At 39.2% G+C, this 27,114-nt stretch overlaps 1 protein-coding gene across 4 annotated transcripts; it reads left to right on the top strand.

Annotated features, from left to right (window-relative positions):
• CYP4X1 (cytochrome P450 family 4 subfamily X member 1) lies at positions 1–27,114 on the top strand. Of its 4 annotated transcripts, none has more exons than XM_063780905.1 (13): positions 163–326; positions 1,594–1,728; positions 6,316–6,457; positions 7,762–7,806; positions 9,566–9,693; positions 12,132–12,259; positions 12,343–12,497; positions 15,001–15,107; positions 15,683–15,873; positions 22,809–22,942; positions 24,923–24,987; positions 25,780–25,862; positions 26,358–27,114. In XM_063780905.1, exons 2-13 carry the CDS (start codon positions 1,714–1,716, stop codon positions 26,530–26,532), a joined length of 1,368 nt encoding a protein of 455 aa, XP_063636975.1. In that variant the 5' UTR covers positions 163–326; positions 1,594–1,713; the 3' UTR covers positions 26,533–27,114. The 4 variants fall into 4 exon arrangements, with proteins under 4 accessions (XP_001162991.2, XP_063636975.1, XP_009455317.2 ...); XM_063780910.1 differs by having other exon boundaries at positions 221–522; XM_001162991.7 differs by lacking the exon at positions 1,594–1,728 and having other exon boundaries at positions 1–326.

Here is a 27,114-nt window from a genome sequence, read left to right as displayed (position 1 = left end):
ACTGCCTTTCCTTCTTCCCGCGAGTCAGAAGCTTCGCGAGGGCCCAGAGAGGCGGTGGGCTGGGCGACCCTACGCCAGCTCCGGGCGGGAGAAAGCCCACCCTCTCCCGCGCCCCAGGAAACCGCCGGCGTTCGACGCTGCGCAGAGCCATGGAATTCTCCTGGCTGGAGACGCGCTGGGCGCGGCCCTTTTACCTGGCGTTCGTGTTCTGCCTGGCCCTGGGGCTGCTGCAGGCCATTAAGCTGTACCTGCGGAGGCAGCGGCTGCTGCGGGACCTGCGCCCCTTCCCAGCGCCCCCCACCCACTGGTTCCTTGGGCACCAGAAGGTAGATGGGAGGGAGGAGGGAGGAGGGAGGGGCGGAGGAGGATGCGGCAGAGGAGCCCAGCCGGCAGAGAGACGCCGCTTTCTTCCATCCCTGGGGACCCTCCGGCTTGCACTGGCCTTTCCAGCCCGGCCTGTGGCTCTCAGCATCATTTTTCCTTGCTCTGGAGAATTGCTTTCCCGCAGCCCCACAGAGAAAGGTGACTAAAGAGGAAGCTTTGGGGGCTGGGAGAGAGCTATTTAAAGAACCTGAATATGGAAAAAGAAAGCGAGCTGTAACTCAAGTCTGTCTCTCATTGCTTCACCAAGTCTTCCACATGTGTTGCTTTAAAAATAGCATGTTATTCTAAATAACTTATTAGTTGCAGAAAATATGCAAAATCTATCCCAATCGTTGGCACCCTTAGTCCATTTTAACAAGAGAAAATTTTCTTTTCCTAAGATTCTTGTGAAGTAAGGAGCAGCCCCAGCCAGCCACTCGAGAAATACTGATTGATGGAAATTTGTAAAGGGAGACTGTTAGCTTTTGGTCTCTCCCTTTTTTAAAATCCACTCCCACCCCTAATTAAGGTTTTTATTCATTCAACCGACCCTGAGTGGCAATTGTGTGATAGGTACTAAGATTACAAAGAGAAGCTAAGTCCCTCCCCTGCACCACCCAAGTCAGGTGCAGACTTAGGCCACAGAGAGAAAATGAAAATTTAAGGCAATGGGTGCTTTACTAGAGGCCTAGAGACAAGGGAATATCTGTCGGAGGAAAGTATACATCTCCGCCTAGAGAAGGAAGGAAAGTCTGTGAAGGGCTGAGCCGAGTCTTAAAGGATGGTTGGGTGGTGTGGGGAAGGCATTCCAGCAGAGCTACTACACGATCCTTTGGTTTCCCCACTTTCTAGTCTTTCTTATATAAAGCAACCACTTTCAACTCTTTTATCGGTTTCTTCTGGTATTTAAATACTTATTTGTAAAATAGTATTACCATATTGCATCTATTAATTTAATAAGTTTAGACATCTGCTGTGGTTTAGATATGGTTTGTTCGTCCCCACCAAGCCTCATGTTGAAATTTGATTCCCAATGTTGGAGGTGGGATCTGATGGGAGATCTTTGGGTCATTGGGATGGATACCTCATGAATGTCTTGGTGCAGCTATCTCCTTCATAAGTTCTCACTCTCTTAGTCCCTCTTCAACCCCCAGAACTGATTGTTGAAAAGAGCCTGCCACCTCGTCCCCTCTCTCTTCCTGTCTCTCACCATGTGGTCTCTGCACACAGCTGCTCCTGTTCACTTCCACTATGAGTGGAAGCAGTCTGAGATCCTCCGCAGATGCAGATGCCAATGCCATGCTTCTTGTACAGCCTGCAGAATTGTCACCCAAATAATCCTCTTTGTGAATGACCCAGCCTCAGGTATTCCTTTACAGCAACACAAATGTACTAAGACAACATCCACCTATGAACTTCTTTATGACAGGCAATCACTTACACTTCATCTTCCACTGTCCCAGTAACTATATAGTATTGTATTTTTTAAATAGAAAAACTATTTGTATTATTTTTATTATGCAAATGTTATTTACTGCTGATCTAAATGGTCCTCTTTCATTTTATTTCTTTTCTCATAGAACTTTTCCCCACCCCCACAGTATTGTTAACTTCTTCCTTTTCTAATCTGCTTCATTTTTCAATATCTGTCACTGTTTTTTCCCAAATGCTCTAATAGATCTGTCAAACACATCTAAATAATATTTCCAAATATGCAAACATGCCAAATCTGTTCGTTTTTCTGGAGATATTTTTGCCACAGACCTCTCCTCCTGTTCCAGTCTGGACTGGTTGTTCTTTAAGCTTGGTATGCAGATATTGTTCTAGGACTCCCCATTGATGCTATCCTGTGTTATGTATCTCTACTGTCTCATGGATGCTATGTCGTCTGTTGTTTCAATTGAATTGTTTAGGCATCCTTGTCAAAAATCAATTGACCGTAAATGTCAAGGTCTATTTCTGAGTCTTCAATTCTAATCCATTGATCTATATGTCTGTCCTAACCCATGGACACAGAGAGTAGAAGGATGGTTACCAAAGGCTGGGAAGGATAGAGGGGAGCTGGGGGAGGAGGTAGGGATGGTTAATGGGTACAAAAAAAAATAGAAAGAATGAATAACACCTACTATTTGATAGCACAGCAGGGTGGCTATAGTCAATAATAACTGTACATTTTTAAATAAAGAGTGTCATAGGATTGTTTGCAACTCAATGGATAAATGTTTGAGGGGATGGGTACCCCATTCTTCATGATGTGCCTATTTCACATTGCATGCCTGTATCAAAAACATCTCATTTACTCCATAAATATATACACCTACTATGTATCCACAAAAATTAAAAATTATAAATAAATAAATTATATATCTATCCTTATGCTAGTACCACACTGCCTTACTGTTGCTTTGTAGTAAGCTTTGAAATCAGGAAGTATGAGTCCCCCGCACTTTGTTATTTTCCAAGATTATTTTGGCTGTTTGGAATCCTTGAGTTTCTATACAAATTTTAGACTCAGCCTATCAATTTCTACAAGGAAACTAGCTAGGGTTCTGCTTGGGATTGCACTGAATCTGTAAATCAGTTTGGGGATTATTGCCATCTTAAGAATATTAGGTCTTCTGATCCATGAACACAGAAAGCCTTTGCATTTAGTTAGGTCATCTTTAATTTTTTTGTTGTTTTTTTTGTTTTTTGAGACAGAGTCCTGCTCTGTCGCCCAGGCTGGAGTGCAGTGACTCAATGTCGGCTCACTGCAACCTCCGCCTCTCGGATTCAAGCGATTCTCCTGCCTCAGCCTCCCAAGCAGCTGGGACTACAGGCACACGCCACCACACCAACTAATTTTTGTATTTTCAGTAGAGACGGGGTTTCACCATATTGGCCAGGCTGGTCTCGAACTCCTGACCTCGTGATCCACCCGCCTCAGCCTCCCAAAGTGCTGGGATTACAGGCGTGAGCCCCCACTCCCGGCTTTCTTTAATTTTTTTTAACGATGTTTTTGTATTTTTCAAAGTATACATTTTGCATTTCTTTTGTTAAATTTATTTCTGTTTTGTTCTTTTTAATTTCATTTCAGACTATTTATTGCATTCATAGTGTTTTAGAGTCCACATTCCCTCTTGACTGTCACTAAGTTTTTTTTTTTTCTGTTTTTGAGAGGTTTCTATCAGAATTTTGCAGATCAGAGATGACGGACATGTCAAACTGTCTAATATTACCAACCCTCCCCATTTACTCAGATCAGGATCCTTTTGGTGATTCACCATGCAGGAAGTCACAAGGAAATCTAGTATCTAAGGCTCAAAAGGTGATACTATTTTACATAGGCGGTAACATTTTATTGCTACATAATAACTGTACATATTTATGGAGTACCTGTTATATTTTGATACGTGCATACAATGTGCAGTGATCAAATCAGGGTGTTTAGGGTATTCATCACTTCTAACATTTATTATTTATTTGTGTTTGGAACATTTCAAGTCTCTTCAAGCTCTTCAGAAATATGCAATAAATTATTGTTAACAGTGCTATTGAACACTGGAACTTATTCCTTCTATCTAAAGACAGTAACATTTTAAGTATAGTCATAAGGTTACAGAAGGATAAAGTGTGTATAGGGAAAATTCCCTGCAAGATGAGAAATTTCATTCCTTACTCTTAGTAATACAGGTCTTCAAACATGCCAAGGATATTCCTCCCTTGGAGCTTTGAACATGCACGTCTGTGGTTATATTGCTCTCCCTGCAAATTATTCCTAAAAGAGGCTTGCCTTGACCATTCAGACTAAAATAGCACCTCTAGTACTCTCTATCTCCAACCCTATTATTATTATCTTGGCCCTTATCACTCTCTGACACTATACTGTATACTCTTTTGCTTGTTCGTTTATTATCCACCACTAACTACAGTATAAAATCTGTGAGAGGTAGGATCTTTGTTTGCCACTATAAACCTAGTGCATGGTACAGTTCCTGGTGCATAATAGGTGCTCAATAAATCCTTTGTTGAATGCATAAATATGTTAGGTGCTGAGAAAATTTATTTATTCAAAGATCAATTTACTGCATAGAATAGGCCAGGTGGTTTGACATTTATTCAATAGCCAACATATGGGACCTAGGATGTACATATGCAAGTGTGTGTGCATCTGCATGTGTACTTGGATGTACTGCAGAGAACATCTATGTAGCTAAGTAGTATAAAGCACTTGGGCTCCAGAGTTAAACTGGAGTTTGAATCCTCATTAGTGGTTGCCAGCTGTACACACTTGGGCAGATCATTTAACCTAGTCTGTAGGGCTCAATTTCCTCATCTCTAAAGTAGGGATTCTAATTATATCTACTTCATAGGGTTCTTGATGTAAATATTAAATAACATAGAACATGGAAGGCATTTAGCAGCACCTAGTTCATAGCAGTGCTTGATAAATGTTAGCTGTTGCTATTTGGGGGCACTATGCATTTTCTGAACATTTCTGAACAATGTTTACTAAATATATGTAGTACCCGTTTTCAAGTGTATTTAGATGCTTCTCTGGGGATGAAGAAATATAAATTAAATATAGTACAGTATTCACAACAGTTTTCTGTCCTTTTTGTCTAGTCAGGAGTTACAAAAAGTATAATGAAATACTTTCATGTGGCTGGGGTGTTTATGAAAATTTTTTACCTAAACAAACGATTGTCATATTAGTTTATAATATTCATGAGGGCAAAGACCTTGTCTTTCTTATATTTCTCTGTATCTCTACCACCTGGTACGTGTGATAGACAATAAATACTTGTGTGTTTATTGTTTGTAAATGAATAAATGAAAAAATATTCACATTGTTGAAAACCACTACTCTGGATAGTCAGTGGGTGCTTATCACTGGCTTGAATATGGCAACATTAACAAAAAAGAGTGCAGTATTTTAGAAACTAGGTTTCAAGACTCTCAACCTTTCAGTGGCCTTGAACTATCCAGAGAACACTTTATGGGTTAAAATTGCTAAATGATAACAGAGAAAAATGGGAGCCAGAGTTGTCCACCTCTCCAGAGGATGAGAGCAAACAATCCTGCAGCAGATACCGTGTGATTGGTCACACGAGGAAAAATCTGGCAGCCTTAAGATTACTTTGCAGCTGGGGACTCCCACCATCATGCTCAAGTGTGTAGATGGGCACACCAAAACACACACATGCAGGTGCCCTCCACTTTACACAAGAAGCAAATGTAAATGAATCTTGTTTTCAGTGATTTAGAGAAACAATTTAAGTGAGCCATTACTCATCTGCTTCTAAAAGCAAAAACTCCTTCTCTGGTGGTAGTATTTGCACTCTCATTTGTAAATGTTGGAAGCTGAAAGTTTTGTATTTGAGTTGGCTTTAAGATTCACACATCTGTGTAAATGGACCTTCTGTTGTTGGGGGGAGAATTTGGATTTTCTTTATAGATAGAGTTGGCAATTTTTTAGAGAGAAGCATTTACTGCTAAGCCATGGGAAATAATCACTGGTGCATAATTAGAGAGAGGAACAGGGAGAAGAAATGGTGAGCTGGATGTAGGGTCATGCCCCATTTAGTAACTGTTAGTTTCCCACTTAGGAAATACTTCTTTTTAGCTTCCAGATCCCACTCCAATCTGAGTGTGTGATGTTGGCAAGTGAGGCAGAGAGTGTGACTCGGCTCACCCTCTATTGGGACAAGAGTTCACAGTAAATGTCCTTCAACAGTGACTTGGTCTGGGGGTACACGATATATTAATATCGAGAAGATAAATACACTAACTTTGTTTAGAGAATTATCCCCCAAGCTTAGAAGTCCCAAAGAAAGCATGTTATGTCACTTCCAGAAAAGTCTCAGGCTCCTCTGCTTGTGTGACCTTATCAGGTCCTGAACTCAGCTTGTGTCTATAAGAGGGGACAGGTCCAGCTTGGCTGGCTAATTACTTTTACTTTTTCCACTGCAGTTTATTCAGGATGATAACATGGAGAAGCTTGAGGAAATTATTGAAAAATACCCTCGTGCCTTCCCTTTCTGGATTGGGCCCTTTCAGGCATTTTTCTATATCTACGACCCAGACTATGCAAAGACACTTCTGAGCAGAACAGGTAAGAAGAGGGGGAAAGCTCTGGGACCTATTCCTCCTAGAAGTGAAATGCATAAAACCCACAGGCAAGATTCCAAAGCAAAGATTGGTTTGGGGCCTTTAAGAGACACAGGAGCAAGTATGGGGAGGTGACAGGTTTCCTACCAATACTGAAGGGGATTCCCATATCCTCCCCAGTCCCTTGTCTTGTTCAGGTATGCATGGGCACGTTGAAGTCGGTATAACTTAAAGCCTAGCTGGCATTACCAGACTTGCCAGGCAAGGCTTCCCTTGGCCTCTGTGGGTTTTATGACTTCAGTGTCAGCAACACTTCCCACTCCTACCCCTGGTCTCGAGCATAAGTCTCAAGAGGGTGGGAAATCAGCAGTAACTCTACCTCTGCTGGTTCAGTATGCAAGCCTGAATGCTAGATCATTAATTTACCCATCGGACCTCTTGATAGTGATCCAAATTTTAGCTTTCCTCTCCACATATTTCTCAACTATGTCCCCTTTTCAGGTATGAGTCATCTACTTCCCCACCCAATCCTTTTTTAAGGCTTTCATTGTGGATTATTTCATAGCATAATACTAAAATGTCCAGTTTTTGCCCTGCCAACTTGGTAAAATGAAGGTTTTTATATTCCAATCTTCCCTGTGCATTGTATCCACCACTCCTAATAAAACCTAATGAAAGAAAGAGCCTTGCCCTGACTATCTCCATGTTTCCAGTCCCCCTGCTCTGATTTGTGTCATGAGACTTATGCTCAAGACCAGGGGTAGGAGTGGGAAGTGTTGCTGACACTGAAGTCATAAAACCCACAGAGGCCAAGGGAAGCCTTGCCTGGCAAGTCTGGTAATGCCAGCTAGTCATGTTCACCTGTTAAGGACAAGAACAGTAGAACACCTCCACTTTGGGGTTCACAAAAACACCAAGAGGCATTGACACCTCAATACGTGGTGTCTACTGGCCTCTGCTCTGATCGTTAATTTGCCTTCTGTAAAGGATATGTGTTGTCCCAACTACGGTTATGGAAACTTTGCAACCCTCAGGCAAACTCTGTTCTTGTTGGAGGCAGTGTAAACAAGGGAATAATCAGGGTTTCTGTACTTGTCTGCCTCATAGGGCTTGCTGTTCTCTGAAACTGAGCCAAGACTAACACAAGTCTTTCCCCAGGCTGCCAAAGGCAGCAGGAAGTAAGCCCTGGGCTCTCTTTTGCTCACTTTTTGTGGTTGGTGCAGAAATGCAGAAAACCGTCACCAACTTGAACTGATAATGAATGCTCCCTCTAATGATGTCTTTTGTTTCCTCTGCTTGACTCTGCAGATCCCAAGTCCCAGTACCTGCAGAAATTCTCACCTCCACTTCTTGGTATGTATGTGCAAATGAGAGGTATAACCCACTCTCATTCAAAGTCCCCTTTCCATAGTAGAGCATGCCAAAGAAACTGAAATCTGAATTCAAAAGCACAAAGAGTGCAGGTAGAGCTATACTGAATGTTATCTAGGGGAAAGATTGAAGGGGAGCTCTAAGGTCAACACACCACCACTTCCCAGAAAGCTTCTTCATCCGTTTCTCTCCCACAAAGTCTTATTCTCAAGGCAGCAGATACGTGAATCTGTCCCCTCTCTCTTTAAAACTGCAGCCTTGGCCAGGCACAGTGACTCAATGCATGTAATCCCAGCACTTTGGGAGGCCAAGGTGGGAGGATCACTTGAGGTCAAGATTTCAAGACCAGCTGGGCCAACATGGTGAAATCCCATCTCTACTAAAAATACAAAAATTAGCCAGGCGTGGTAGCATGTGCCTGTAGTCCCACTACTTGGGAGGCTGAGACATGAGAATCGCTTGAACCCAGGAGGTGGAGGTTGCAGTGAGCTCAGATTGTGCCACTGCACTCCAGACTAGGTGACAGAGCAAAACTCTGTCCGCAACCCCCAACAACAACAACAAAAAAAACCCAAACTGCAGTCTCACCATCCCTATTCTTGTTTTCTTTATCCTTTTCTCGTTTTCTTGGATGTTTTCCTTTCTTTTTGGAGTTCCTTTATTTCCACATGCGAGTCAGTAAAATTTTGCTCTAGAGTTTGGCAATATTCTGTCAGCAGATAAACTAAGCTCTTTAATTACATAATTGGTATTTATGTTAAACAAGACATGAATGAAAGAAAAGAATATAGGCTTGTATTAGGAACCATTTAAATTTGAATCTTGCCCCCTCCTGCATTGACTAGTTAAATATGATCTTGGGGAAGTCATTTAATCTCTTCCTATCTCAGTTTTCTCATCTTTGACAATAAGGATGAGACTCACATTGCTGGGCTGTTATGAGGATTAAATGAAATACATATTTTTAGCACTACATGTAATGGCCACCATTGTATGAGTGACAGATCATGCATCATGAGCCTAGAATGTTGTAAGCATTCAATGAATGGTATCAATTATGTATTAATAAACTTTAAAGTCCTTTTAAAGCCAAATCCTAATGACCAGTCTGGCAATAGAAGATTGTGAAGCATTAGCCTTGGTAAGTATTTCCACATAGTATCATTCATAGACCTGGGCTCAAGGAGGAAATATCAGGGGACAGAGTGGACACTCTTGTCTCTTTCCTTGTGAATTTATGTTTATCATATAGTTTATGGATTGGTTTGGAGTGGAAAGGAATTCACTTGCTCTGTTACTAGTGTGAGCTAGGGAGTAGGTTGACTACCTTATGTATTCACTTTCAGTTAACCTCCACAGCAACACAGGGAAAAAGGTATTTAGTATCATAGTTCATTATTGAGAAAACTAAACCTCAGGAAGATTGAGTCACTTATTCAGTTACTACATAGGTAGTAACTGGTGATTTCAGGATTAGCGTGCTCATCTTATAAGGCTTTGAAATTTATTAGACTTTGAAACTGTTTCTCACAATATTAAATACATCCATCCCAGAGGTAAGCTTCTAAATTCACCTTCATCTATTAAATTGCATTGCACATTAATACGAGTACTACTTTGATACTCCACTGTTGCATGACTGCCTGTGGGTCATGGTTACTCCACGCTGCCTGTGTTCCTCATCTATCCTTCATCTCATCTAATTAAATGGCATAAGGTTTTCTGCCTTTTATTTCTCAAGGAAAAGGACTAGCGGCTCTAGACGGACCCAAGTGGTTCCAGCATCGTCGCCTACTAACTCCTGGATTCCACTTTAACATCCTGAAAGCATACGTTGAGGTGATGGCTCATTCTGTGAAAATGATGCTGGTAAGTAAAGGGGGAAAGTGCTCTGTGCATTGCAAAATGCTCCCAGCAATGGACAGTATTAGGTATGTGTTTTGTGGGCCATGAAAATAAAAAATCAGTTTCTAAAAATTTAACCAATGTACAAGTACTTATTGAACAATAGGTGTCTGTAAAAAATTTGTTATGTTCTTTGAGTGATAATATTAATAAAAAGATCTGGTCCTCTGTCTTAGATATATTTTGAGATTTTATGGCAGCAAACCAAGTACCAAATGGTGATAGTTAGATAGTAAGTGCTGCAGATGTGTTTCATGGAGGGCAGGTCTGTACAAACCTACCCCAAAGTCTGAGGAAACTGAGAGGCTGAAGAAAAAGGCTGACAGTTTCTTAAAAAGAAACATTCAATAGAGGCTTTCAAACAAAAACCATGGCTGTTTCACACAGTTGTGAGACAAGATGGTGGATCCCTGTGCCATTACCCTCCAGACCCAGGAATTATAGACCATGGGGAGGGGCATACATGCTTCAGAGGAAATTATTAATAGTAAGAACTTGCCCTAAGGGCAAGATTTATGGTAAGTACACGCTCTTACACAAGGAACAATAGATAAACTGGAAATCTCAGAGCATTCCTGGAACTAGAGTTAATTGGAAGTCAAGATGGCAGATTAGCTTCCAGTATGGAGTTGCGTTAACTTCCACAAGGTGACAGGTAAGGATGGCGGGAGCAGCTATAACAGCTTCAGATTCAGAGGAAACTCAAATTTCCCGTGAAATATAAGCTGGACTTGAATATGTAGGTAATATGGATGAGAGTATTCGAGGCAGAGTGAGGGAGCATGAACAAAGGTTTGGAGATTGGCATGGACTTGCCCAGTGGCTATAAAGGAGCAAGCAAAAGAGAATGTCTGTATTAAAGTTGCAGAAGTGAATTTCCTCTTGTAGATAGTGGAGGATCATTAGGCCCTGACCTACACCTTTCAAAGGGGCCGAAGAACATTCCTGTGAGCGGTCTCTGATTTATAAACGAGTTCTATTCCAAAACTCTATTTGTACAATGGCTTTAATTTTTAAATCATATTTATTTTGAAATAAGACAAGTAATTCACTAATACACTTTCATCATAGACACCTCAAACACCACAAACAAAGACAAAGTTTTCCTCTCACTTCATGTGCAAACCCATCCCTGTTCCCATACAAACCTCTGTTACCAGCTCAATGATTGGGTTCTCAGCCAAACTCACAGAAGCAGTTTGAACCCGAAGTCAGCCAGGATTGTGGTAAAAACATCAGTGTGAGTTCTCAAGGCAGAGACCCAGAGACTGTGCAGTGCAAGCTAGTGAGAGAGAACAGCATCCTTTTGTGACTCTAGTGCTGTTCAGGTGCAGCACAGTTTCAGATCCTCCAGTGACTGCACTGGAGTTGCATTGGAGTTTTCTCTCTATTTCTCGGAGCGCTTCCTCCCCTCCTCATTTCTCAGCCACATATTTCTCCGGGATTTTTCTCACACTTCCTTCCTCTGCTGCATCATTCCAGAGTTTCTCAAGCTTGGAAGCCTCCCTCCTGTTCTCATTTCTTCTACATTTACCATTTGTTCTTAGTAAAACTTACATAATTGAGAAAAAGCCTCTTTGACTAAACAATTTGCACTTAGGGAAAAGTTTTTAAAATTCTCTTTGCCTTTGTGGTTGCCAAGTCTCTGAAATTTTAAAAGTTCAGGTTGACTGATAGGTCTTAAGCTAGGGGCTAGGTGCTTAAGACCTATCGGTCGACCTGAACTTTTAAAATTTCAATTTATTTTAATTTTTACACAAAGTATGCTTATTGTACAAATACATTTTCAACCAGGGACCTTGTGACAGTTTTAAAATGTCAGGCAAAGTATTTCAAGCAGTATAAGTAGGTCTCTTTGTGGGGAAGTTAAGCCAGGTCAGGCTTTACTGGGGGCAGCTCCCTGCAGCAGCTCCTCTCCACACTTGCTCTGTTTCTCACTTTTGAATCCAAATGTTTTTGAAAATGTTCTGAGTTTATTTTAAATGTGGCTATGGTGGTTGAGAGCAGTGGCAGGGCACCTAGCAAGTTTGGAATTGAAGTTGGAGGAAGCCCTGGGGTAAACCCCTTGTAATTATGGGTCTTGTGTCAATGATTGCTTTAATGGAACTCTGGTCTGTTTGAAAGCAGAGTTATGGTAATAATTGAAAAGCCACAGATCTTTAACTCAGCCATTTACCATATATGCAGTTTTCTCCATGCTCCTTCTCACTCCGCTGGGTGTATTTTTCCCTTCCTTGTGCCCTGTGTAAGCACATGGCTTATTTACTCATGTGATCTTTGGTTCCTGCTGGGTCAGGGTTGTCTCCATTAGATCATAAAAACAGGGCCAGGCAGGAGCCTTCAAATGAAGGCAATTTGGTCATGGTGGTGGTGATGATGTTGGTCTTGACCTCCTGTGCCAGGATAAGTGGGAGAAGATTTGCAGCACTCAGGACACAAGCGTGGAGGTCTATGAGCACATCAACTCGATGTCTCTGGATATAATCATGAAATGCGCTTTCAGCAAGGAGACCAACTGCCAGACAAACAGGTCAGTGGTGGGAGAGCAAAAAAGATATTTCTTCACATTTTCTAAGTTGTTTATTAACACATTATCCCAACTTTCTCTTCTAGCACCCATGATCCTTATGCAAAAGCCATATTTGAACTCAGCAAAATCATATTTCACCGCTTGTACAGTTTGTTGTATCACAGTGACATAATTTTCAAACTCAGCCCTCAGGGCTACCGCTTCCAGAAGTTAAGCCGAGTGTTGAATCAGTACACAGGTATTTGTTGGGTTTGGGTTGCCCACGTCCATACGCTGCCATGATTGTACTGTGTCTGTCTAGAGGGATAAACCTTAATATGACAAGAGAAGGAATCTTTGTTATTAATGGAGCTTTTATATAGACACTGCTCCAAAGAAATTTGACTTGAGTCCTTTATAAGACTTTGCTTCAACCATAGCAGTAAGTATTATCAAAATTTATATATATATATATATATATATACTATTTTTATTATGGACAATTATTATTAATACAAATATATGTAGGCACTTAAGAGTTCCAGACATACATGGAATATGGCTTTTTGCACAGCGATTGCAGTAATAATAATGACAAGCTAGAAACATTCATGCAACATAGGAATGGAGAGTGGAACAGAGTAAACATGGACATGCACCCGAAAGAATCTTGATTCAAAAACAGTTTTAGCAAGCATAAACACAAAAGTTGAAATAGATTAAGCTTTTTAAGCAATTCAACATTACTTGTCATGAATGCCATAATGGAGAATCCTTATCAAGCAGTGAATTAATCCTTCATCAGCTTCACCACTTACTAGCAGTTACTAGTAAGTTACTTACTGCTTTGTTTCAGTGTCATCTATAAAATGGAGATTAAAAAAGAACCTATCTCATAGATTTGTTGTTACGATGAGTGGGTTAATATATATAAAGCATTTAGGACAGTGCCTGGCACTGAATAGATGTTAAATATAAAGTATAGTTATGTCAAATGTCTTTGCTTCCAGGAATTTTGCAAGACACACCAACATATGCACATTTACACATACATATATGCATACATGCACATAGATATTATAAAGAGGACACTCAGAGAAGCAGGTTATAAACAATTTAAGGCATAAATGGGCATTATAAATAGCAGCAGTTCCCAAGTCTTTCTGCATCATTGCACACACAGAAAATGTTAATGTTTTTGTGCTTCATTGGAGTAAACAGGAATGGATTTGGGGGAAGCTATACAGAACTTTGTAAAAAAAAATCTTTACTTTTTAAATATTATACAATTATGATGAAAAAGCAAAATGCAAAGTGTTAGGGAAAATATTAGATGTTAAATTTATTCAAAACTTAAAACCTTTTCAATTTTTTTTTTTTTTTTTTTTGAGATGGAGTCTCTATCACTCAGGCTGGAGTGCAGTGGTGTGATCTCAGCTCACTACAACCTCCACCTCCCAGGTTCAGGCAATTCTCCTACCTCAGCCTTCTGAGTAGCTGGGATTACAGGCACTGCCACCACACCTGGCTAATTTTTTAAAATTGTTTATTTTTATTTAGTCAAATATATCAATATTTTATTTTATTGCATCTGGATTTTTAGTAATCACAAAAAGCCATTCTCTATTCCAGGGTTTCTCAACCCTCAGCACTAATGGCTTCTTGGATTAGATAAGTCCTTGTTGTCAAGATGTGTGCATTGTAGGATGTTTAGCTACATCCCTGACATCTACCCACTCGATGTAGTAGAGCTCTGATAGTTATAGCAACCATAAATAACTCCAGACATTACTGAATGTTCCCAGGGCCAAAGTTGCCCCCAGATGAGAACCACTGCCCTGTACCCAGGTTGTAGAGAAAATTATTTATGTTTTCTTGTGGTACTTGTATAATTTCATTCTTTTCATATTTAAATCAGAGATCTAAACTCCATTTAGAATTTATTCCTATATATGGTGTGAGGTATTGATCTAATTTTTCCAAATGTTTATCCAGTTGTCCCATCACCATTATTTAAAAGTTTATCTTTTCAAGTGATTTGAGATAACCATCACATTCTAAACGGATACATGTACTGGTATCTGTTTTGGATGAGAGTATATTTGGATGTTCTCGTGTATTCCATTGATCTATCTACCAATGTACTAGAATCACACTGTTTTAATTAAGGAGATTTTGTGGCTTTTTTCAACATTAATAGACCTTATTTTTAGAAAAGTTTTAGGGTTGCAGAAAAATTCAGCAGAAAGTACAGAGAGTTCTCATATTACCCATGTAACAAACCTGTACATGTACCCCTGTATCTAAAATAAAAGTTGAAATTTTTTAAATAGTAAATAAATATTACCTCTGTTCCATATTTTTGTTTTGTTTTTTTCTCTCAGCTTCTTCAATTATAAATATATTGGCATTTCTTTGCCTGTCTTCTATTTCATTCCATTTTATTTAATAACTTTTCCGTGAAGATAAAATATTAGACTGAGGAAGAAAAGAATAATTGGTCACTTGCATCTAAACTTGAAATCAACTTAATTTTATTGCCCACATACTGATGGAAACTATGTTTTTTATTTGCGTTGTTTATCTTTGGAGCTTTAATCAAAAGTCCCTTTGATGAGAAAATAAACCATCTGTGAAAATTAGATCTATTTAAACGTCTGGAAATCAGGCAAGATTTGAAGCTATTCAGTAACCATGGCTTGCTTTATAATTTATTTGACTTTGCCGTCACTTTGGTAATTGGAAACTATTTTTCTACCCAGATACAATAATCCAGGAAAGAAAGAAATCCCTCCAGGCTGGGGTAAAGCAGGATAACACTCCGAAGAGGAAGTACCAGGATTTTCTGGATATTGTCCTTTCTGCCAAGGTAAATCTTCTAAATTTCTAAGCCTGCTCAAGTGACCAGTTAATTATGTAAGTAGGTGGGTAAGTGGGAATGGGATGGGGAGACAAGAATAAAACCGATTGACTAAATTTAACTGTACTTTGAATTGATGAGTAGCTTCATGCAATTTCAGACAAAGAGAGAATTCTGCAACTCTGTCGCTAGAGGAGGGTTAGTAAAGACTAAACGAACGATTTGACAAGATTTGAGGATTGTCATATGGATACATGGATTTTAGGGCATCATGAAAAAATGGTCACATGGATAAACGTAAAAATTGTGATGATAAGGTCCTGGGAAATCTGGGAGTTTGAAGAGAATTTCTAGGGCCTGTTGATCGAGGGCCCTTTGTGCACGGCCTGCTTTTCTTATCTAACCTTGGTTCTCCTTTATGCTTTAGGCAGAATATGGTTTATACTACATATTTGTTGAACTGAATTAAAATTTAAACCCCTATTTAAAACTCTGATTTTTCCCCTAAAATCATTATTGTGGTCGTATCTCCAAACATTTGTAAACTGGCATTTTATTTAAAATATTTGTATTGTACTTTCTAGGATGAAAGTGGTAGCAGCTTCTCAGATATTGATGTACACTCTGAAGTGAGCACGTTCTTGTTGGCAGGACATGACACCTTGGCAGCAAGCATCTCCTGGATCCTTTACTGCCTGGCTCTGAACCCTGAGCATCAAGAGAGATGCCGGGAGGAGGTCAGGGGCATCCTGGGGGATGGGTCTTCTATCACTTGGTAAGATCTGCACCCCTAAATTTTCCTCCTAGTTTTCCCCCTGAGATTTTGCTTTATTTTTTGCACTGGTACCTTAGTGACCCTAGTGCCTCAGGATATGTGTAGGTGAAACAGAAGAAGTAGGCTACTTTTCTGTTCTTTCTAAAGAGAGCTCCAAATTATTCTCTTGTCTTTCAGGAAAAAAAAAAGTTTATCCATAAATTGTCCGTCATTGGTTTTCTAATCAATGGTGTGTGAAATGTCTTATTTCTTTATTTCACCTTGGCTCTGATGCATTGGAAATGAGGACTTGATCCCTGTGCTGGCACTTAGAACTTAAACAATAGGGTCCAAGTGGAGCTCCTCTTCTGAGAGAGCTAAATGATTAGCTGCATTATTTAAGGCTCATTTTAGACATCTCCCAGCCGCTTGTCACCAATTTTATTCCTCAGGATTGATTTTAGACTTCAGACATAATATTCGATGATATATACTATAGTTAAGTTTAGCAAATATGGACTGAGGACATTTTAAATACTGAGACATTTTTTATGACTACAATTTATTGTGGGCCCTGTCTTTGATGAGCTAATGGTCTAATACAGGAGACAGGAGACAGACCTCCAAATTGCAGTGTAGCATAATGAGGGCAATGATAGAGATATGTGCTGGCTAACACAAAGACATAGAAGACAGGTACCTACCCTGGCATGGGAGCTCAAGGAGACTTCCTTGACATTTACACTGACTGCAGGATAAGTAGGAGTTAGCCAGGTGGAAACTGTCATCTCTATCTTGCTAGACTTTAAGCATATATTGCTGTTAATAAAGCCCAGGTTATGCTGTTTGCAAAGATAAAATGTGTTCCTGACATAATCTGGTCAAAGGGACAGAAAGACAGAAATGCTAAGGACAACTCAGCAGCATGACCAGATAAAAAACACCATATTTCATATGCAAAAGTCAACTCAATTGAAACATTTGTAAAACCAAATTTGACATTATAAAAGTATATTAGAGATCTCATTTTATAAGGAAATAGAAGCCCTTTCCTACCATAAACTAAAGATTTAATCTATATAGCACAAAATACAATGTTGAGTAATCATTTTTAATTTATTTTTAACTGACAAAAATTGTGCGTATACATGTTATATACATATATATGTATGTGTGTATATATATGATGTACAACATGATATTTTGATATATGTATACATTGTGGAATGACTAAATCTATCAATGGACATGTTCATTAACTCATACTTATCATTTTTTTGTGGTAAGGACATTTAAAATCTACCCTCTTAGCAATTTTCAAGTATACAAATTGTTATTAACTCCAATCACATATTGTACAATGCATCTCCTAAACTTATGCCTCCTGTCTGACTGAAATTTTGTATCCTTTGACTAACATCCCTGTAATCCCCCATTCTCCCACAGCCCCTGGTAACCACTGTTCTACTCTCTGCTTCTTTGAGTTTAATGTTTTAGATTTCCACATGTGAGATCATGTGGGATTTGTCTTTCTGTGCCTGGCTTATTTCACTTAGCATAATGTCATCCAAATTCATCTCTGTTGTCATAAATGACAAGATATTTGTCTTTTCTATGGCTAATTGTTAGTCCATTGTTTATATATATACCACGTTTTCTTTATCCATTTATCCAGTGATGAACACTTAAGTTGATTTCTATATCTGGGCTATTGTGAATAATGCTGCAATGAACATGGGAATGTAGATGTCTCTTCAACACACTGATTTCATTTCGTTTGGTTGTATATCCAGAAGTGGAATTGCTGCATCATATGGTAGTTCTATTTTTAATTTTTTGAGGAAACTCCATACCATTTTCCATATGGCTGTACTAATTTACATTCCAACCAAAAGTGTATAAGGGTTCTGTTTTCTCCACATCCTCACCAACATTTGTCTTTTTGGTAATAACCATTCTAATGAGCATGAGGTGATGTCTCATTATGGTTTTAATTTACGTTTCCCTGATGATTAGTGATGTTGAGCATTGTTTTAAATACCTGCTGGCCATTCATGTCTTCTTTGTAGGAATGTTATTTTAGGTTTTTCTCATTTTTAAATCTAGTTATTTGTTTTCTTGCTTTTGAATTGTGTGAGTTCCTCATATATTTTGAATATTAACCCCTTATCAGATGTATCATTTGCAGACATGTTCTCCCATCCTTTAAGTTGTCTCTTCACTATGTTGATTGTTTCCTTTGTTGTGCAGAAGCTTTTTAGTTTGCTGCAAAACCATTTATCTATTTTTTCTTCTGTTGACTATACTTCCAGAGTTGTATCCAAAAAATCATTGCCAAGAATAATATCAAGAAGCTTTTCTCTATGTTTTTTTCTAGTAGTTTTATAGTTTCAGGTCATATGTTTAAATCTTTAATCCATTTTTAGTTGATTTTTGTATATGGAGTGAGATAAAGGTCCACTTTTATTCTTCTACTAGTGCATATCCAGTTTTCTCAACACCATTTATTGAAGATACTGTCCTTTCACCACTGTATGTTACTGGAACCTTTGTAGATCAGTTGACAATAAATGTGTGGGTGTATTTCTGGACTCTTTATCCTGTTTTATTAGTTTATATGTCTCTTTTTTTAGAAGCTCTATGCTGTTTTGGTGACTAGAGCTCTGTAGTCAATTTCAGATCAGGTAGTATGATGCCTCCAGCTTTGCTCTTTTTGCTCAAAATTGCTTTGGCTATTTGAGTTTTTTTATTCCATACGAATTTTAGGGCTTTTTTTTTTTCAATTACTGTGAATAATGCCATTGGAATTTTGATGGAGATTGCATTGAATCTTTGGGTAGTATGGATATTTTAACAGTATTAATGCTTCCAATTAATGAACACAGGGTATTTTTCAATTTGTGTTTTCTTCAATTTCTTTCACCAGTGTTTTTTTCTTAATTTAATTGTTTTATTTCCATAGGGTTTGGGTAACAGGTGGTGTTTGGTTACGAGTAAGTTCTTTAGTGGTGATTTGTGAGATTTTGATGCACCCATCACCTAAGCAGTATACACTGTACCCAATTTGTAGTCTTGTATCCCTCACCTCCCTCCCACCATTTCCCCCAAGTCCCCAAAGTCCATTGTATCATTCTTATGCCTTTGCATCCTCATAGCTTAGCTCCCACTTATGAGTGAGAACATATAATGTTTGGTTCTCCATTTCTGAGTTACTTCATTTAGAATATTGGTCTCCAATTCCATCCAGGTTGCTGCGAATGCCTTTATTTTGTTCCTTTTCATGGCTGAGTAGTATTCCATGGTATATACATCCCACAATTTCTTTATCCATTCTTGATTGATGGGCATTCGGACTGGTTCCATGTTTTTACAATTGCGAATTGTGCTGCTACAAACATGCAGGTGCAAGTGTCTTTTTCATATAATGACTTCTCTTCCTCTGGGTAGATACCCTGTAGTGGGATTGCTGGATCAAATGGTCGTTCTACTTTTAGTTCTTTAAGGAATCTCCACACTGTTTTCCATAGTGGTTGTACTAGTTTACATTCCCACCAACAGTGTAGAAGTGTTCCCTGTTCACTGTATCCACACCAACATCTATTATTATTTGATTTTTTGATTATGGCCATTCTTGCAGGAGTAAGGTGGTATTGCACTGTGGTTTTGATTTGCATTTCCCTGATCATTAGTGATGTTGAGCATTTTTTCATATATTTGTTGGCCATTTGTACATCTTCTTTTGAGAATTGTCTATTCATGTCCTTTGTCCATTTTTTGATGGGATTATTTGTTTTTTTCTTGCTAATTTGAGTTCCCTGTAGATTCTGGATATTAGACCTTTGTTGGATGTATAGGTTGTGAAGATTTTCTCCCACTCTTTGGGTTGTCTGTTTACTCTGCTGATTATTTCTTTTGCTGTGCAGAAACTTTTTAGTTTAATTAAGTCCCACCTGTTTATCTTTTCGTTGTTGTTGTTTTTTGGGGTTGTTTTGTTTTGGCTTGGTTTTGCATCTGCTTTTGGGTTCTTGGTCATGAAGTCTTTGCCTAAGCCAATATCTAGAAGGGTTTTTCTGATGTTCTAGAATTTTTATGGTTCAGGTCTTAGATTTAAGTCCTTGATCCATCTTGAGTTGATTTTTGTATAAGGTGAGAGATGAGGATCCAGTTTCATGCTTCTACATGTGGCTTGCCAATTATCCCAGCACAATTTGTTGAATAGGGTTAATATTTAAAGCTTTATATATTTAGGTGTTCCTATTTTGGGTACATATTTATTTACAACTATCATATCCTCCTGATGGATTGACCCCTTTCTCATTATATAATGGTCTTCTTGTCTCTTTTTACAGTTTTTGTCTTAAAGCCTAATTTGTCTGCTAAAAGTTCAGCTACCTTTGCTCTCTTTTGGTTTCTATTTGCATGGAATATTTTTTTCCAACCCTTCACATTCACTCTATGTGTGTTCTTAAAGATGAAATGAGATGCTGTAGGGGCATATGCTTGGGTCTTGTTTTATTCATTCATTCAGCCACCCTTTTGATTAGAGAATTTAATTCATTTGTATTCAAGGTAATTATTGACAGACAAGGACTTACTACTGCCATTTTGTTAATTGTTTTCTTGATGTTTTATAGATCTTTTGTTCCTTTCATCCTCTCTTACTCTTTTCCTTTGTGATTAGGTGCTTTTCTCTAGTGGTGTACTTTGTGATTTTTACTTTTTATCTTTTGTTGCTCTACTATAGGTTTTTGCTTTGTGGTTACCATGAGGGTTACATAAAGCATAGTTATAAAAGGCTATTTTAAACTGATAACAGCTTAACTTTCAACACTTAAAAAAACTATACACTTTTACTCTACCAACTGCCCTCCATTTTATGTCTTTGATGTCGTAATTTACCTAGTTTTGGAGATGTGTCCCCTTATTGTGTATCCCTTAACAAATTATTGTAGCAACAGTCATTTTTAATAGTTTTGGCTTTTAACTTTATACTAGAGATAGAATTAATTAACATACCACCACTACATTATTAGGGTATTCTAAATTGACTATGTATTTACCTTTATCAGTGAGATTTTTGTTTTCAATTTTCATGTTGTTAATTAGTATTCTTTCATTTCAACTTGGAGAATTCACATTAGCATTTTTTGTAAGATGGGTCTAGTAGTGGTGAACACCCTCAACTTTTGTTTATCTGGAGATGTCTTTACCTCTGCTTCATTTTGAAATATAACTTTTGTTCCATGATTGAAATGGACAAAATTGTTTTTTTAATTATGCGAAGTGCCAGGGTAAGCAGAATTACTCTTTTTTTTTTTTCCTGAGACCGAGTTTCACTCTTGTTGCCCAGGCTGGAGTGCAGTGGTGCAATCTCTCAGCTTACCGCAACCTCTGCCTCCTGGGTTCAAGCGATTCTTCTGCCTCAGCCTTCCTGAGTAGCTGGGATTACAGGCATGCACCACCATGCTCGGCTAATTTTGCATTTTTAGTAGAGGCGGGGTTTCTCCATGTTGGTCAGGCTGGTCTTGAACACCCGACCTCAGATGATCCGCCCACCTAGGCCTCCCAAAGTGCTGGGATTGCAGGTGTGAGCCACTGCACCTGGCCAGAATTACTCTTATTTATCCTGAGCTTGAGGAAGAAAGAATTCAAAATTAAAATTTCACATTACCTAATGGCCAAAGCCTGCATTCAAAATAAGTAATCAGAAAAACATATAAAAACACAATAAGATAAACAGACTAAATATATGCAGTCATTTTATGGAACCAATCTGACTAGATTGGATGCAGACTAGGTAGGATGCAAATTAAAAAAAAACTTTATTCTTCTTCCACTTATAAACTTTAAACCTGCTTTGTGGAGCAAGTTCTTTTTATCTCTGGGGAAAGATCCTGAGTAAGTCTCATAGAGTTCTCACTCATTTAAATCACAAGAACAATCTTATGTCAGTAATTAAACTATCTGGCCCAGTGTAATACTGAAACTTTCAAATACTTATCCACTTGAGCTCTTCTTTCCATCCCAGCTTGGTACTTCTTTGGTCCTAGAAGCCAGCAGTGGGCAAGGGGTTTATCATCGACTTATTCTTACTGACTAGCTCCCCAATACCCAGTAGCTGCTGTTTCTGGCCCCTCCAGGAATGGTTTTAGGAGGAAAGGGGATAAGGAGTAAAGGGCTGGTACTATTGTGATCATGCCAAAGGGCTTGGTGGATATTCATGCTTCCCTTTCTCTCAAGAGGAAACTCCCTTTCTTGGAGACTCTCTCACTAGAACTTTCCAGTGGTGATTCAGGGGACAAGAGAATAATTGTCCTTAGGCAGAATCTTTTTCAAGCTGGTCCCAGAGCTTTCCCTCTTGCCAGTTAATTGGTTTAAGGACACAGTTGCACATCCTTGCCTTGCCTCTGCTGCTGTCCTCTGCCTTTCTGTCTGTTCTGAGTTATAGCCTTTCACATCAGTCCTGTACTCCCCAAACTCCAAGGAGCACAAGTCAGATCATCTAAGTGATCCTCTTGAAGCCTCTTGTTTAAGATGGGGGAAGCACCCTTCCTTTTCCATGGCACTCTGGCGTTCCAACAACACTTTAGATAATTTTTTCTCTCAAAATTCTTAAGCCTCTCCTCTTTAATCCTTCGCCATTTTTATGTATTATTACTTTATATGATGAGCTAAGAGTTACAAAACTGGTTTTTAGAAATCTCCTTAGCAAATGTTTTACTGGTAGTTTAGCAGCTCACTTTATAATAAGGATATATGATATATTTCTTTGGTTCCTCTGCCTCTGGGACCTCAGCTCATCCTGAGGCAGAGAGTCCCATTTTAACATTCTGTTACATAAACCAGTGGCAAAATGGCTTTAACCTGAGGGTAATAGTTACCAGGAACAAATAGAAAACAGAAAAAAAGTAAACTGGTTATGATATCTGAGTCCCTTCCCTCCCTCATCCTCACAGGGACCAGCTGGGTGAGATGTCGTACACCACAATGTGCATCAAGGAGACGTGCCGATTGATTCCTGCAGTCCCGTCCATTTCCAGAGATCTCAGCAAGCCACTTACCTTCCCAGATGGATGCACATTGCCTGCAGGTCTTTACATTCTTTTCCTAAGCAGTTCTTAGAGGCTGTGGGATCCTGGAGACCACAGTGACAAAGATTAGTGAGTCTCTTAGCACTTGGAGAAGACAAAAGATAATGCTAACACGTGACTTAGGTTTTATCACCTATGAGGAGCTCAGAGGATAATGCTTTGGTCAGACATGAATTTCAATTACTTTCCCAAAGGCACATAGCCAGTTGCAGCAAAGCTAAGCCCAGAATCCATGTCTCTGGAATCCCAGCCCAGGGTCTCTTCCATTGTGGGACATCATTTCTAAGATAATCTTTGTTTGGCTGAGTTTGAGACCGAGCTGAAACTTCATGGAAAATAGCACCAGTATCTTTATCTGAAAGACCAAGGGGGATCTTTGGCCTCATCATCATAATATCACCCTTATAAATATACAACATTTAATAGTTAATATAGAGCCTTCAGACCCATTATCTCATTTTTCCCCTTGGAATCCAATGTTAACAGACGCTTATACAATGATTTACAGTTCACTGAACACTTTTAAATACTTTCAATGTGGCCCAAAATCCAGAGGCAGCCCCAATGTGTAGATGACATTAACTGATGTGAGCAGAGCTAGAACTCGTGCGGAGACCCTGAGTCTGGAGCCTAGAGCTCTTCGGAACAACACAGGTTTCTGAGCAGGGCTTATAGGAAGCAGAGGGGTCATGTGAGACATATTATCTGATTCAATGTTCTATTAATTCATGTCTTAGGAAGCAAGCCAACAGGATTGCTTCTGGCAAACACCTACAGCCTGTTACTGTAACTTTGCTGACAGACCCAGAATTAATTTCTGGAAGCTAGAATTATTTCTGGAAACCAAATAACCCTCACATTCTCTCTCCTTTGTTTTGTACTCTCTTTCTCCCCAAACCACATGCATATTTGCCAAAATTCTCCACTTTCCATATGTGAATAGCACCAATGGAAATTTGTCATGGCATCTGCATGACAGAATCACAGTTCTGTGTGTGTGTGTGTGTGTGTGTGTGTTTTCCTCTCGAGACAGAGTCTTGCTATGTAGCCCAGACTGGAGTACAGTGGCGTAATCTCGGCTCACTGCAACCTCTGCCTCCCAGGTTTAAGCAGTTCTCCTGCCTCAGCCTCCCGAGTAGCTGGGATTACAGGTGCACACCACGCCTGGCAAATTTTTGTATTTTTATTAGAGATGGGGTTTCACCATGTTGGCCAGGCTGGTCTCAAGCTCCTGATCTCGAGACCAGCCCTCCTCAGCCTCCCAAAGCGCTGGGACTACAGCCATGAGCCACTGCGCCCAGCCAGTTCTGTGCTTTTATACCTAAATTGTCTCCAGGAGTGCTTAATAGTCCATTAATAGGTATTTAGGCCAGGCACAGTGGCTGACGCATATAATCCCAATATTTTGTGACGCCAAGGTGGGAAGACTGCTTGAAGTTAGGAGTCTGAGACTAGCCTGGGCAACATAGGGAGACCCTGTCTTTACAAAAAAAAAAAAAAAGAGAGAGATAGCCAGGCATGGTGTTGCATGCTTGTATTCCTGCCTACTTGGGGGACTGAGGCAGGAGGATCACTTGAGCTCAGAAGTTCAAGGTTACTGTGAGCAATGCTCACGCCACTGCTCTCCAGCCTGATTGACAGGCCAGACCCTGACTCTAAACAAAAACAAAAAACAAATATTTAAGTAATTTCCAAACATAGCAGAAAATATAAGCATGGTTTATCACTTTGATATGACACCAACAGCTACTTAAGATAGAATCATGAATTCAGTAAATTGTTGTGTGGAAAGCTAAGGTGCCAACCCAAGCCGCATCTTCTTAGGTGCTCCTCACTGTTGTCATCAGCTACAGCAGGCAGAGCATTGCCAGGAGCTAGCTCTTCCCTTCAAGAACAAAAGTCTTGTTTAAGAGCAGTATAACAGTAGCCCACAACTTGCTCTTTCTCCTGCAGTCTCTTTCATTTCCCTCCTTTCTCAGGGATCACCGTGGTTCTTAGTATTTGGGGTCTTCACCACAACCCTGCTGTCTGGAAAAACCCAAAGGTATGATTCTCTCTTGTACATAAATACTTCCAAGAACTAATGCTGTGCAAGTCACTTTTTGGTAGCTAAGCACAGAAGTGGCTATATAATTAAGGGAAATGACACAAATTAAACGAAAATAAACATAAAAGCCAAAAGAAACGTAAAACTATTCTGTGTTCTTGAAACACTCCTGATGCGTATCAGTGATTTCTTTCATATAAGCCACTAAGGTTTAAGATCTGTTACTTGTAACAGGAAGCTGGAGTATATGTCTCTGTAATAATTGGCCACATCATCATTTTGACTTGATTTCTAAGTGGATGCACATCCATTTCTAAGTGGATGTATCTCCATAGTGAAAATAATACCACTTGCCATAGTATTTTTGTTTGCCTGGGTATCAGACAAATCAGCTGTGAAGCTGCAAGGTCTGCAGGTCTGAAGGTACACTGCCCAGTGTAGTAGCCACGGGCCACATACGGCTACTGAGCACATGACATGTGGCCAGTTGGAATTGAGTTGTGCTGTAAGTTTAAAATACGTGCTGGATTTTGAAGACATAGTACCCTAAAAAAATGTGAAACATTTCCTTTTAGTAATTATTTATATTGATTACAGGTTGGAATGGTAATTTTTGGTTAAATAAACTCTATTAAGATTAACTTCACCTTTTAAAAATGTGACCACCAGAACATTTTAAATTACACATGTAGATCACATTATATTTCTATTGATCGGTGCTAGGTGGTAGGTGAAGAAATGTGTTCATGTTGTTTGGGGGATGGTGTTGGGGTTGTCCTCTCATTTCAGGTCTTTGACCCCTTGAGGTTCTCTCAGGAGAATTCTGATCAGAGACACCCCTATGCCTACTTACCATTCTCAGCTGGATCAAGGTGAGAACAATTTGAAGTTGCTGAAAGTACCCAAAGATGTTTACTTGAGAGTAGTTTATTCCTTTCAGCTCCTCAGCTCTATACATTCTTCCAGGGAACCGTAGATCTTGGTGCCTATTTGAGCCCCAAAGGATCAGTTAGTTTTACAAAGGACAATCCTATTCTCTGTCACATCCTTTTTGGCCATGCCTCAAAAGCAGTCCCACAATGTAAGCTACTGCTCATAGGCTCAATGCAGTCCACCTTCAAAGCAAGAGAAATAATTTCATGAGTAACTCTAACTGCCACCTTGTTGTAGGGAAGGCATCATGTTGGAGCCTCCCAGCTCAAATTCTCACAGTGAACAATTTAAGTCTAAAGTTCAACAGTTTCAATGGCATTTGGTGGAAAAATATCACTTTACTGTGTACTTCAGACTTCTTGTACTAGTATTTTACTATAGTCAGAAGAAACATCATTTTTTCAAGTATCACTTTCTTTCCCTCTTGTCTTCAGGAACTGCATTGGGCAGGAGTTTGCCATGATTGAGTTAAAGGTAACCATTGCCTTGATTCTGCTCCACTTCAGAGTGACTCCAGACCCCACCAGGCCTCTTACTTTCCCCAACCATTTTATCCTCAAGCCCAAGAATGGGATGTATTTGCACCTGAAGAAACTCTCTGAATGTTAGATCTCAGGGTACAATGATTAAACGTACTTTGTTTTTAAGTTAAATTTACAGCTAATGATCCAAGCAGATAGAAAGGGATCAATGTATGGTGGGAGGATTGGAGGTTGGTGGGATAGGGGTCTCTGTGAAGCTACACATGATCCAAAATCATTTCTAGGTACACAGTGTGTCAGACTAGATCTGTTTCTATATAACTTTGGGAGACTTTCAGATCTTTTCTGTTAAACTTTCACTACTATTAATGCTGTATACACCAATAGACTTTCATATATTTTCTTTTGTTTTTAAAATAGTTTTCAGAATTATGCAAGTAATAAGTGCATGTATGCTCACTGTCAAAAATTCCCAACACTAGAAAATCATGTAGAATAAAAATTTTAAATCTCACTTCACTTAGCCTACATTCCATGCCCTGACTAATCCTACTGCTTTTCCTAAAAACAGAATAATTTGGTGTGCATTCTTTCAGACTTTTTCCTATACATTTTATATGTAGAAATATAGCAATGTATTTGTATAGATGTGATCATTCCTATATTGTTATTGATTTTTTCACTTAATAAAAATTCGCCTTATTCCTTA

This window comes from Pan troglodytes, chromosome 1 (genome assembly GCF_028858775.2).
Source record: "Pan troglodytes isolate AG18354 chromosome 1, NHGRI_mPanTro3-v2.0_pri, whole genome shotgun sequence".
Classification (NCBI taxonomy): domain Eukaryota; kingdom Metazoa; phylum Chordata; class Mammalia; order Primates; family Hominidae; genus Pan; species Pan troglodytes.
Note: the sequence above shows the minus strand (reverse complement) of the source record. Positions and strands in the feature narration are given on the sequence as shown.